The sequence below is a fragment of the Mus pahari genome, chromosome 6 (assembly GCF_900095145.1).
Source record: "Mus pahari chromosome 6, PAHARI_EIJ_v1.1, whole genome shotgun sequence".
Lineage (NCBI taxonomy): Eukaryota > Metazoa > Chordata > Mammalia > Rodentia > Muridae > Mus > Mus pahari.
The window spans coordinates 87,543,063-87,556,353 of NC_034595.1; the positions used below are offsets into that span (position 1 = coordinate 87,543,063).

General features: G+C 43.2%; 1 protein-coding gene across 4 annotated transcripts in view; it reads right to left on the minus strand.

Annotated features, from left to right (window-relative positions):
• Kdm1a (lysine demethylase 1A) overlaps nucleotides 1–13,291 on the minus strand; it is a 53,264-nt gene extending 39,973 nt beyond the window's left edge. For 3 of the 4 annotated variants that reach the window (XM_021199979.2, XM_029539610.1, XM_021199978.1), the window contains exons 1-2: nucleotides 12,791–13,291; nucleotides 4,565–4,730 (exon numbers count right to left, since the gene is read on the minus strand). In XM_021199979.2, the coding sequence (XP_021055638.1) occupies nucleotides 4,565–4,730; nucleotides 12,791–13,153 (529 nt within the window). In that variant the 5' untranslated portion in view covers nucleotides 13,154–13,291. The remainder of the gene's footprint in view (nucleotides 1–4,564; nucleotides 4,731–12,790) is intronic. The other variant, XM_021199977.2, reaches the window with a different exon arrangement.

Sequence of the window (13,291 nt, forward strand, 5' to 3'; positions counted from 1 at the left end):
TGTCCTGGAACTCACTCTGTAGACCAGGCTGGCCTCGAACTCAGAAATCCGCCTGCCTCTGCCTCCCAAGTGCTGGGATTAAAGGTGTGCGCCACCATGCCCGGCCCTCTTTAAATACTTTTACAGTGGTGCTTCACGCCTACAACCAACTAGCTGCTAATATCTGTAGCCCTTTCTGACTGAGTATTATGGTGGAGGATCTTGTCTTAGTTTTTGAATAATTCTTAGACTACAGAACTACACTTGCAACAAAGGATTAAAATTGTACAAAGAGTTGTGTGTTGAATACAGTGAATAAGGAATTATTACATTTGGAGGAATTTTTGATACAGGTTTCTCTGTGTTGCCTTGCCTGTCCTGGAATTCACTCTGTAGACCAGACTGGCCTGAAATTCAAAGAGATCCAACTGCCTCTGCCTCCTGAGTGCTGGGATTAAACTCCTGTGCTTTTACTAAGTTTTCATAAATGTTTCAAGTTATGCACAACAAAGCTACTTATTACTCAAAATGTTATCTTCCTAAAGTCGAGTCCAAAAGTGACAATGTAAAATCAGCACCTAAGGCAGTAGGCCCAGGACAAGTGATGCTTCTGTAAATTAAAGGTTTAGCAACAGCAGAGCAGCTAACAGAAAATATCAAGGGGTGATCTGAAGTACGAGACAAGCTGAGGTAAGCTCCAAATAAAGTGTATTTCCAACAGATTCCTTCAACCAAGGGGCAGTTACTCTAAACCAGTTAAGGTCAATGAAATGAGTCATCTCTTACAGAAGCTCCTCCATTAACAATACATGCAGCCCAAAGTCCGTATGTTCCCAATCCGTCCCCATGATTAAACAAAGTTTAATCTTCACACAAAAGATATTTAGGAAATAAAACAAAACCATCAGTTGTTAAACCAAATATAACCAACATGAAAATTTTAAGAAAACAAAACAATACAGATTTAAATAAATAAAAGCAACAGTTATTTAAAATTTTGTGTATTACTCATGACTCTTAATAGGTCTATAATGCCACAATGCAATGGTCAAAAAAGGGAGGGGAGGGGTGTTAAGTCCAAAGAGAGAACTTCATCCTAATAAAGTAAGTCTAGGCCAACAACATGAAACAAATAAAACCTCTTATTTTCATTTTAAGAAATTAACTGGGGGCTGGATGGAGTATCACTTAGCATAAGAAAGGCACGCCATGACAAGTCAACTCATACCACTGTAATCTCTCTATACTTTGAGTCCCCTTTACAGGCTGCCTGTTCAAATGCCTCAGTGCCATCCTGTCAGTCTACAGAACCTCAGAGACGGGGTGAGTGCTAGCACACGACTGGTAGAAGGCAGGTATAGCCAGGTGGAGGCCCTTCCTTAGGTCCCCAAAACAAAACAACCTGGCTACTTTCTACCTCCAACCAGGCAAGCCAGGCTTTCTACAATATGGCTCCAATCTGTTTTCTAGCGCCTGAGAAGACCTAACTCACTCCATTTTAGAACAGGCAGCCATGTTAGGTCTTAAGTTTCAATTTCCCAGAAGGACAGCCCAGGCTTCTTGGGAAAAACCAGACAAAGAGCAGCCAGTTATCAACTGCCCTGGCATCTGGCCGGGGCTTAGAACAAATATGAAAACGAACCTACAAGGTAACCCTCTCTCCCTCCAGGCACAAACCAATCACAAGTATACAGATATCCTGTAAGCTCAAACAATCCTAATGAAGGTGACCTAACCACAACTGGAAAACCAATAACTGGCTCTGAGGGGGCCTGTGAGCTTCCCTCGTGGTTGCCACCATTATCCTTTGATAGTTGACCTCCTCATGCTAGCTGTTTCTGCAAAATAAATGCTCTTTGTCTTTGCATGCTTTTGAGTTTGGGAATATTTTCAGCAATTCTCAGACCCTTACAGTAGGATCACAAAATACCACAGCAACAAACAACTTCTAACATATCAGATCACCACTGTACAATACTTATTAAGTTGAGGAATCTATAGCCTGATGAGTTACAACAGGCATTTCAAATAGCACCTACCAAGCAAAGGCAGAAGAAAGAGAATCAGAAAGAGAGGGAGACACAGAACAAAGACAAGAAAGCTAAATACAAAATGTGGGAAGGGGAGGAAGACAGTGCACTGAGAAGGTGCTGCTGAGAAGACTCGGCTGCCTCCAGACACGCATGCAAAGGTGCACCACCAGGACTGGAAGGCTTCCGGTTCCGAGATGTCTGATAAAGCATTTTAAGACAGTCTTAGGACAAGCAAACCCCTGGACACTGGGATGAACTGAGTCCAGAATTTAATCTTTCTTTTTTTTCAGAAAGTATTTTTTTTTTTAAGATTTATTTATTTATTATATGTAAGTACACTGTAGCTGTCTTCAGACACACCAGAAGAGGGCGTCAAATCTCATTAAGGATGGTTGTGAGCCACCATGTGGTTGCTGGGATTTGAACTCAGGACCTTTGGAAGAGCAGTCAGTGCTCTTAACTGCTGAGCCATTTCTCCAGCCCCAGAAAGTATTTTTATAATATTTTATCTCAATTGTACAAGGTATTTGTAAAAGCTTTAGTCAAGGGCTGATGAGATGGCTCAGCGGGTAAGAGCACCCAACAGCTCTTCCAAAGGTGCAGAGTTCAAATCCCAGCAACCACATGGTGGCTCACAACCATCCTTAACAAGATCTGTAGCCCTCTTCTGGAGTGTCTGAAGACAGCTACAATGTAATAAATAATAAATAAATAAATAAAAAGCTTTAGTCGAAACCTAAACCTGTTTACAGTAACAGCTGACGTTTAATACTCTCAAATGGAGTAACAGCATTAATGGTGGGTTTTTAAAGAAATATGTAAGTTCTGATAATTTACAGTAACATCAAAGAGCATGGTTTTTGGTGTGGATAAAATAAATAAAAATGAACCGGGCCTGGTGGCGCAGGCCTTTAATCCCAGCACTCAGGAGGCAGAGGCAGGCGGATTTATTTATAAATAAATAAATAAATAAAAAGATGCTGAAGATCCTGGGTCAAAAGCTAGAACTTGTCAAAATAAGTTTGATCTGGGTAAAGTGAAAGTAATACAAAGACAGCAGATGAGACCAAAAATAAGCATCCTATTTTAAGGTACAGGACTAAAGAATTGGTAAAGTACGGGGCCTGTAGCTAAAAGAAATTTAAAAAGTCGTTCCAAAGAGAACACTGTGATTATTCAAAGTAAAAATGAGTTAATGAGATGTTATTTAGAGCAAAACACACAAAAAACTAGTTAAGACTCCTGTTTTACATTGTTTTTCCTAAACAAAACAACTGACTCAAGGTTGACAATATTTGAGGATTTATGAGGATTTTTTTTTTTTTTGAGACAGGGTTTCTCTACATAGCTCTGGCTGTCCTCAAACTCAGAGATTCCCCCAGTCCTCAGGCTGTAGACCAGGCTATTTAATGAGTTCTTTTAAAGCTATATGAAGGCCGGGCAGTGATGGCACACACCTTTAATCCCAGCACGTGGGAGGCAGAGGCAGGAGGATTTCTGAGTTTGAGGCCAGCCTGGTCTACAGAGTGAGTTCCAGGACAGCCAGAGCTATATAGAGAAACCCTGTCTTGAAAAACCAAAAAAGGAAAAAAAAAAAAAAAATGAAGTTCTGACACAAATATAAATCAAGTAATCTCTTCATGGTATAAGGAAGTTTATGTGAGATCAGATTCTCTTCGTGCCTGTGCCCTTTTCTTTTTGTGTTTGAGTTCGTGCAGATGTGTGTAAGAGACACAGAGACAGAGGAGAGACAGAGAAAGAGACAGGGTGGGGGAGGGGTTGGTTAGAATCGAACAAGCACGCATATAGATGCCAGAGTTCAACAGTGGCTATCTTCTTTGATCACTCTTATCTTTTGAGACAGTCTCCCAGAACCTGGGGCTGGCAGATGCAGCTAGGCTGTCTGGCCATCAATCAGATCTCAGCAGTAGTCAATCATACCTCTTCCTCCTCAGCACTGAGACTCTACACTCCTGCCACCACACTCAGTTTTTACTGCACACACACTTGACTGAACATCTCCCACCCCATAGTCTCTCCTTATACCATTCCTTTGATTAGAAAGCCCTATAACTAAAATTATAGGATGTTAGGCCTGATCCTTTAAAGTTCAGAATGTTTTGATATAAGTTTACCAGGGAAAAGTTTTTACTAATAATGAGTATGTGTGTATAAAAACAAAAACAGCAATTAAAAAAAAAAAAACTTTAAGCTGTGAACTCAAGTTGTCGTTGGCAGGACTGACTGGCTCTGTGGATCTGACATTCTTTGTTTTTTCTAACCATTTATTTTCTTCTAATTCTAACCAACTTACATTGCTATTATCTATCACCATCCTTTACCTCCTTCAGACATAAACAAAAAGATGATCAGCAGCACGATGTATACATGTGCACACAATCATGTATACAACCACATAGAAAGTCACAGCAAAGAGCCCCAGAATCAGAATAAACCAGAAATGGAGACATAAATAACACTACAATATAAGAACAAAACAACTGATTTTTACTCCTAAGATAAACAAACTGTGGTTGACCATTACAACTCACCAGACGGCTCTTCGGGCTCACTTTCATTTTCTTCCTCAGGTGGGGCTTGAGGAGGTGGTGGGGGAAGCTTCTTTTCCTTCTCCGCTTTAGCATTTCTTTCTTCTTCTGAATAATACTCATCTTCTGAGAGGTTGGCCAAGCTTTCATCCATTTCTCTGTATTCTACCTACATGGAGATTATACCAGAAAAAACTAAATACAGTGAGAATCTCAATCAGGGGTTCTATCTGGAACCATTAATGGCTCAACTAATTGCCTTCGAACTTCAAATTTTAAAGAAATAACAATGATCAAACCAATTTATAATAGTTACTAAAGACATAAAGCTTAAAGAAAAAAATACAGTGTCAGCTCAGGCTTAGCCCAGTCTGCATGTAACTTTTTCATCCCAATACTGGTCACATCTCTGACTCAAGAGCTCCTACTGTAGTTTCTTTTTTTTTTTTTTTTCCAGTGTGTATATTATCATGTTCACATATTGAAAGTATGAATTAAAATGGCCCTCATCCAAAAACTACAGTTAACCAGTGAGCCAGATATGGTGGCACGTGCCTGTAATCCCAGCACCCAGGTGACTTTTACACAATCTCCTGGCCAGCCCACATAACCCACATAGAGAGACCCCGGTCTTAAAACACCGTGGACTGAGAACGTTGTTCAGATATTCGTTTCTGTTCCTGCTGTGGCTACATTGGCTATCTTCTCTCTGCTTTTTGCTATCATTTGTCTCCTTAATTCACATACTGAGGACAGATGGCCCCAGCCTAGCTTGTTAGACCTGCCAGGGCCCAGGCCTTAACCCTAACATCTTCAGTAACACCTTTATAAAACTTCAAACTAATTCTGATTATGTAATTTCATGATATTTTTAAATGAGAGGCCCCCATACTAGACAATCTTCAGGCAATAAAACAGTATCTACATATACCTCAAAACTCTTAAAGCAAAGCCAGTCTACAGTGTAGGAATGACCTTTCCCCACACAATGTACCAAATAGCTCGTAGGTGCCCCTGCATTTCCAATTTTAGCTGCTCTGCCTGGGAAGAGCAAGGTGCTAGCAGAATATTTGGTATTGTCCCCTTGGAAGCCCATTACCAGCTTTCTATATGTAAATGCTTGTCCTACCTCACCCCATTCTCTGAGATTATCATGTTAAAAAGCAAGCAGCCATAGCAACACTCAACACAGCCAAAGGGCAACTCAAAGAGATAGATCTAGAGTAGTCCTGCAGCTGACTGGTTCAGACTGGAATGTGGAATAAAGGGCTGGGGGAGGGGAAGGACAGCACGACAGTAGCCAGAGTACCAAGGGGATGAAGCAGGGAGTTTAAGAGATTAAGAGTAATTCAGAAGCCGGGCATGGTGGCACGCGCCTTTAATCCCAGCACTCCCAGAGGCAGAGGCAGGCGGATTTCTGAGTTCGAGGCCAGCCTGGTCTACAGAGTGAGTTCCAGGACAGGCAAGGCTATACAGAGAAACCCTGTCTCAAAAAACCAAAAAAAAAAAAAAAAAAAAAAAAAAGTAACTTAGTGGGGATTCAATGGCAGAAAAGTTAGGTTAGATTAGATTGAAGCTAAGAGTCTGCCCTAGTAAAAGGTCAACAGCTTTATACTTACTATACAAATGTTCCTGCATCTTTACTATTAAACCTCAAGCAGGTCCCCCCAAAATCCCACCCCTAATAATACACCTTAGCTTCCTTTTTAAGAAATCCTCTGTGTGGTGTATATGCACAGGTGTTAATTAAGTACTCTTACATAGTCTAAGGTCAAAGAAGGAAACTGGGTGTCCTGTTCTATTACTCTCTGCTCTATTCCCTACAGGGTCTCTCACTGAACCTGAAATTTGGCTAGCAGCCAATACATTTCTACTAGCTTCCTACTGTCTCCACTCCCCCACACGCCACCAGTGGGACCCACATCCATCAGATTGCTTTCTACTCCTTAAATGGATACACACCATTCCACTCAAGTTACAGGTCACATTAGCTCCAAGTCTGGCTATGAAGAGATGAAATTTCTCACCTCTTTCCTACTGCTGCATTTTTTGTTTTAATTTACTTTTCATCTTATTTTTATTTATTATAAGTATTATTTTTATTTATTGGAGGGGGGGATTCTTGACACAGGGTTTCTCTGTGTAGCCCTGGATGTTCTGGAACTCACTCTGTAGACCAGGTTGGCCTCAAACTTAGAAATCTGCCTGCCTCTGCCTCCCAAGTGCAGGGATTAAAGGTGTGCATCACCACATCCAGCTGTCCAAATATTTTTGTGTACCATATGTATGCATTGTTCACTTAGGCCAAAAGAGGGCACTGAGTCTCCTGAACTGGAGTTACAGGAGGGTTGTGAGCCACCATTTGGGTACTAACCACTGAGCCATCTCTCTAGCTCCACATCCTTGCTTCTAACTGTCCCCAAAATAAACACATATCTTATATTTCTTTTGATCGTTTAAGAACTGCTCATAGAGGGCTGGTGAGATGGCTCAGCGGGTAAGAGCACCGACAGCTCTTCCAAAGGTCCCGAGTTCAAATCCCAGCAACCATATGGTGGCTCACAACCATCCGTAACAATATCGGATGCCCTCTTCTGGAGTGTCTGAAGTCAGCTACAGTGTACTTACATATAGTAAATAAATAAATCAAAAAAAAAAAAAAAAAAAAGAACTGCTCATAGAGTTAGGAAATGGCTCCTGGAATAAAAGCACAAACAACAGAGATAGAAATGAAGACCAGAATCCCCAGCACCCACATAAAAGGTGGCCAAGAATGAATGCCCACTAGTAATCCCAATGCCCAAGATACACAGGGAATCCTTGGAGTAAGCTGACAAGACAGGCATGCAAAGTCAAAACTGCAAGATGTTTGGGGTTCCGAGTATAAAGTAGTTAAGGAAGACACGCAGTATCAACTCTGGCTTCCACATGCATGCAAACATAAAAAAGCAAACACACGTACACAGCACACACTAAAAAACAAAAGGACAAATCAAGATGGAAAAACAGGAATTAAACCCAAGAGAGTTACAAAGGCATCAATCTTACAGAATTTCCCTAGCTGATCAACAGATTTGATATTGTTCCAACAAAACTCCTGTGCTGAGCCTGAGAAGTCAGTAAAATTCACAGCCTGGAGACTCCCTGGGGCTTGCTGTCACCAGGCTCAAAGAAAGATCCTGGACTAAAAAATAATTTGGAGAAATGATTAAGGAAGACACTCGATGTTAACTACTGCCTCTATACAAACATAAACAATATACATATACATGTGTACTACTGGCATGAACACAAACATGTATATATAGGTGCCCTAACAAACCACCCCCCAAAACATTCCATTTGTGTTTTTTTTTTTTTTTTAAGTACAACGTAGTTTTCTAATTCCTATGAAAAGATCAATCAACATGATCTTCAACAGAGTTGAAGAGTTCACACATCTTGGTTTCAAAATCTTATATAAAAACACAGTAACAAGAACAGTGTTAGTGGCAGGACAGGAAAACACATGGTTGGGACCAGAAAAATATTCCTTACATGCAATCCTGGGAGTAACAGAATAAGTCAAATACATAAATTGGACCTAATTAAAGTTTCAAAGTTTTGAAACTAGAATAAAAAATAAGTCTTACTTTAAAATATTCTTTTAAACCCATTCACACACACACACACACACACACTCTCAAAAAAGAGCCAAGCATGTGACTAAGTAGGGCTGGGGATACAGCTCAGCTAGTACAGTGCCTGCCTACCACACTGGATGCCCTGGATTTGATCCCCAGAGCCAGATAAAAATGAGCATAAGTGACACACACCAGTAATCCCAGCACTGCAATTAAGAGGTGGATGCAGGACTGAATGTGGCCTTCAGTCCCAGCACTCAGGCAGAGGCAGGCAGATCTCTGTTGAGTTCGAGGCTAGCCTAGTCTACAAAGGGAATTCTAAGACAGCCAGGGCTATTCTACTAAGAAACCAAAACCCTGTGTCAAAAAACAAAAACAAAAACAAAAACAAACAAAACAAAACAAACAAAAGGTGGGTGAAAGTGATCAGAAACTTAAGGGTATCCTCAAGTACACAGGGAGATAGTGAGTGTAAGACCAGCTTGGGCTGTCCTTTGTGGGGGGGACTACAAACTTTTTTAAAATAGCTATCTTACATACAAATATTAAAAAAAAACAAAAACCATGTTCAACATCATTAGCCATTAAGAAAATGAACATCCAACTACAATGAAATAGCATTTCAACTTTACAAAGGTGGCTATAAAAAGACAGACAATGGTAAGTACAGACAAAGATATGGAGAAATAGAATCCACATACATTGCTAATGAAAAGGTGAAACTATAGCTGCTATTTTAGAAAAACACTTGGTAGCAATTCCTCACAAAAGAAAAGCAGAATTCACATGTAATTCACAGATTATAATCCAGGTACTATGTAAAAGTAAATTTTATTTCCTCAGATGTAATTGTGTCTCAGAAGCTTACTGCTGAATAAACTCACCCTTTCTAGTACATGCTCAACTATGGCTGGCTGGTTCAACTCATATGCTCTGGCCCCAACTCCTCTCCAAGTTAATGATTCAAACTGGCTTCTTGGCTTTTCACTAAATTGCTCTGCTTAACCTCAAACTAATTCTGGCAATCTGTTCTAATCTTCTGGCTCCTTCTCATGCCAGACAAGCCAGAGCTTGTCTATGTTCACCTGCAACCTGTCTCTGTAAAACTGCCTCTCCCTCTCCCTGGGCTGCTCTCTTGAGTTACCACTCTTTTCTGTGCTGTTCTGGTGAGAGTTGGGCATATCCTATCTCTGACTCATTCTATCAAGTCTTTCTGATTGTCAATTTTTCTGCCCCTCAATTAGATATCATTTTCAAATATGGCTCTTCCTTCTACAAACTGACCTTACACATTGTTTGGGATTCGTGGTGTGTACTAAAGGCGTGTCTTATTTCAGACAGTGATGTCTTTCCAGCTGACTCACACAGACCTAGGTCTTTGAATGTGATCGCTTGCCAGAGCAGCCACATTGCTAGATTAAAATTCCTCTACAATGCCGGGTGTGGTGGCGCATGCCTTTAATCCCAGCACTTGGGAGGCAGAGACAGGTGGATTTCTGAGTTCGAGGCTAGCCTGGTCTACAGAGTGAGTTCTAGGACAGCCAGGGCTACACAGAGAAACCCTGCCTCGGAAAAACTAAAAGCAAAACAAAACAAAAATCCTCTACAGGGCTAGAGAGATGGCTCAGCGGTTAAGAGCACTGACTGCTCTTCCAGAGGTCCTAAGTTCAACTCCAGCAACCACATGGTGGCTCACAACTGTCTGTAATGGGATCCGATGCCCTCTTCTGCTGTGTCTGAAGATAGCGACAGTGTACTCACATACATAAAATAAATAAATCTTTAAAAAAAAATTCCTCTAAAGTCTTACAAGAGACTTGAAAACACATGCTTGCATGTTGTACATTACTGTTAACAGCTAAATTATACATAACAGCAAAAAAAAAAAGACACCCTCCCCCAAAAAGGTCCAAACTAAAGGAAAAAAAAAAAAATCAAAGAGCCACATATACTGAGACTGCATAGAGAATGTTCAGAACAGGTAACTCCATACAAACTGTAGACCAGTGATTGCCAGAAGCTGGAGGTAGGGAGATGAAAAAAGACAACTAGGATACAAGCATCTCAGGAAAGCCGGGCAGTGGTGGCGCACGCCTTTAATCTCAGCACTCAGGAGGCAGAGGCAGGNGGNTTTCTGAGTTCGAGGCCAGCCTGGTCTACAGAGTGAGTTCCAGGACAGCCAGGGCTACACAGAGAAACCCTGTCTCAAAAAAAAAAAAAAAAAAAACAGGTGTCTCTGGGAAACAGTGAAATGTTCTAAACTGACTGTGGAGGTGTTTTTATCTTATGATTATGTAATTTAAAAGCAACATTGACACATTAATTATCTCAAATCTGTTTTGAGATCGATTCATTCATTCACTCACTCACTCATTAATGTATACAGTGTTCTGACTGCATGTACACTTTGCATGCCAGAAGAGGGCACCACATGTCATTATAGATGGTTCTGTGCCACCATGTGGGTACTGGGAATTGAACTCAGGACCTCTGGAAGAGCAGCCAGCAATCTTAACTTCTGAGCCATCTCTCCAGCCCTCAAATCTGTTTTTAAGTTATCTGTTTCTGGCCATGACTTGGTAAAATGGGTTCCTACTGGACTCTGCCTTCTTTATGTTCAAGGGTTGAAATCAACCTCTGTGCTTTTCTAATGCCTTTAATAAAATCAAACAAACAAACTAATGCAGGCTGTTTGAAATGTATTCAGATTACCTTGGGGGCAGAGTGTCACTGTGTGCCTTTTGCCTTCCCACATGCACTTTCTTCAGTTTTAAGAGGATTCTAGTTTTGTGGATTTTAAAACATGTTTAGTAGGTTTCCTTAATAGCATTTTCACACATAATTGGTTTTGGTTGACCCTTCCTCTCCATCTCTGCTAAAACTATTCCAGTATCCCCAATACTCCACCTTTCTAATGCATGTCTGATAGTCCCCCCTCCCCCAACAGGCCTTTCCTCCAAATCCAACTGACTGAGCAGTGAGTCTGAAGTTCTCAAGCAGGAAGCTGAAGGCTCTCCAGTAACACTCATCCCACTGCCCTGGAAAATGATAGCCAGCGGCCTGGTACAGGACAGGGACCACTCTGGAAGCCTAGGTCAGAGTATGTGCTGAGCACAGGAATTTAAGATCTTACAAGCAACATAAGATGTCTGTTAATCAAAAACAAAACAAACCAGGCCTAATGAGGCAGGCCTAGTCACTTGGGAGGCTGGCCCAGGAGGTTCACAAGTTCAAGCCCTGTCTAAGCCACAAGATAAATTTAGGGCCAATACAATTTCAAAATAAAAAGGAGGACTGGGGCTAGAGTAGAGCACCTGACTAGCACATAAAAGACTCACCAACTCCCCAGCACAGCAGGAGAGAACAATGAACAAGAAGTTAGCTAAGTCACACTACTTAACACTTGTATTTATCTTGCAGTGCTACAAACAGAAATGCAAATCCTCAACTCTGCTTGGCAAGTCCTGTGCCATTCAGCCACATCCTTAAGACTGCTTTCTTTTTTAAAGATTTATTTATCTGAGTACACGGAGGCTGTCTTCAGACACACTAGAAGAGGGCATCAGATCCCATTACAGATGGTTGTGAGCCACCATGGGGTTGCTGGGAATTGAACTCGGGAGCTCTGGAAGAGCAGTCGACGTTCTTAACCACTAAGACATCTCTCCAGCCCCTTAGACTACTTCTTGTATTTATTACATCCCCATACGTATTTCCAATTTCCCAATCAGATTAAGCATCTCTGGGAAAAGCTAATACTGTGCAATAAAGTCACACCAATGCTTAGCAATGTTACTGACCCAGAGGGGTTTTTTGTTGTTGTTGTTTCAATAACGAATGACACCTTGTCAAAACACCAAACTCTGAAACTGCAAACCTCTTTTTACTCATTCTTAAAATGAAGCTAACCATACCAGTCCAGTGGTGTTTGGGAAAAACGAAAAACGCTGGCCCTGTGCCAAATGCACCATCTGGCATACCGGGGTGTGAGACAGAGGTTATCTGTGGAGAGTGTTGGATTTGATGCCAAATCTTTATCTTTACATTCGCCCCGTGACCAACTGGTATTCTTCATCCGCTTCCACAATTTGTAAAAATCTACCCGGGCCCCAAGAAAGCGCTGATCTCCAGGCCCGACAACCTCAGTTCGATTCCTTAGCATTGGTGGAAAGACAGGACGGACTCAGGCGAGCTGTCCTATGACCGCAACTCGCACACGCACAATAAATGATTGGGTATTTTTGTATTTTTTATTTTTTATTTAAAAAAAAAAAAAAAGGAAATAAGAGTCTACGCGTACCTGGCGTACAGCAAGACCTTTCAAAAACAAAAGTCTCTTCCTTTTCATGCGGCTTGACTCTAGAGCATCACACCCATCTATCTCCCCCCGGTGCACCCAAGCCAGAAGCCGCCCGACGTCCGCACACATCAGCCACACAGGTAGACAAACGCGTCGGGAAGCCATCTTTCCCAGTCAGACCATCACGGTCACACCCTCCTGCGCCCGATGCACCGGGTCCCCCGCACAAAGGCCGGGCCTCCCCTCCCCTGCCCTCCTCCGGCCCCACTCCGGTCCCCGGGACCAGCGGTTCGATCACGGCCTCACCTTGGCCCGCTTGCGCCGGCTGGTCCGTCGGCCCTCCGGGGTCTCGGCTATTCCGGTCTCCATGGGCGTCGCGGAGCCGGGCCCGGCTGTGGGCCCCGCCTGAGGCCCAGCGGACCCCGGCGGCTCGGCCAGGCCCCCGGGCGGCGAGGCCCGCGGAGGCTCCTTCTTTCGGGGAGTGCGCTCGCCCGCCGCCCCCGTAGCCACGTCGGTGGGGCCCGCCAGGCCCGCGGGCGGCGCGGCCACCTCAGAGCCGTTCTCGGCGCCGCCCGCCGCCCCGGGCCCGGCCTCCGTCCCAGCCGCCGCCGCCGCCGCCGCCGCTGCCGCTGCCGCCGCTGCCGCCGCCGCCTTCTTCCCAGACAACATCTCGGGCCGCCTGGCCGCCGCGGGCCGCGGGGGCCGCTCGGTCTGCCGCTCCGTGGGTCCGCAGCCGCCTCGCGCCTCTCCGCCCCGCACCCCTCACGCTCCGCGCGAAGCCAAACACCTCCGCCTGCGCACGCGCCC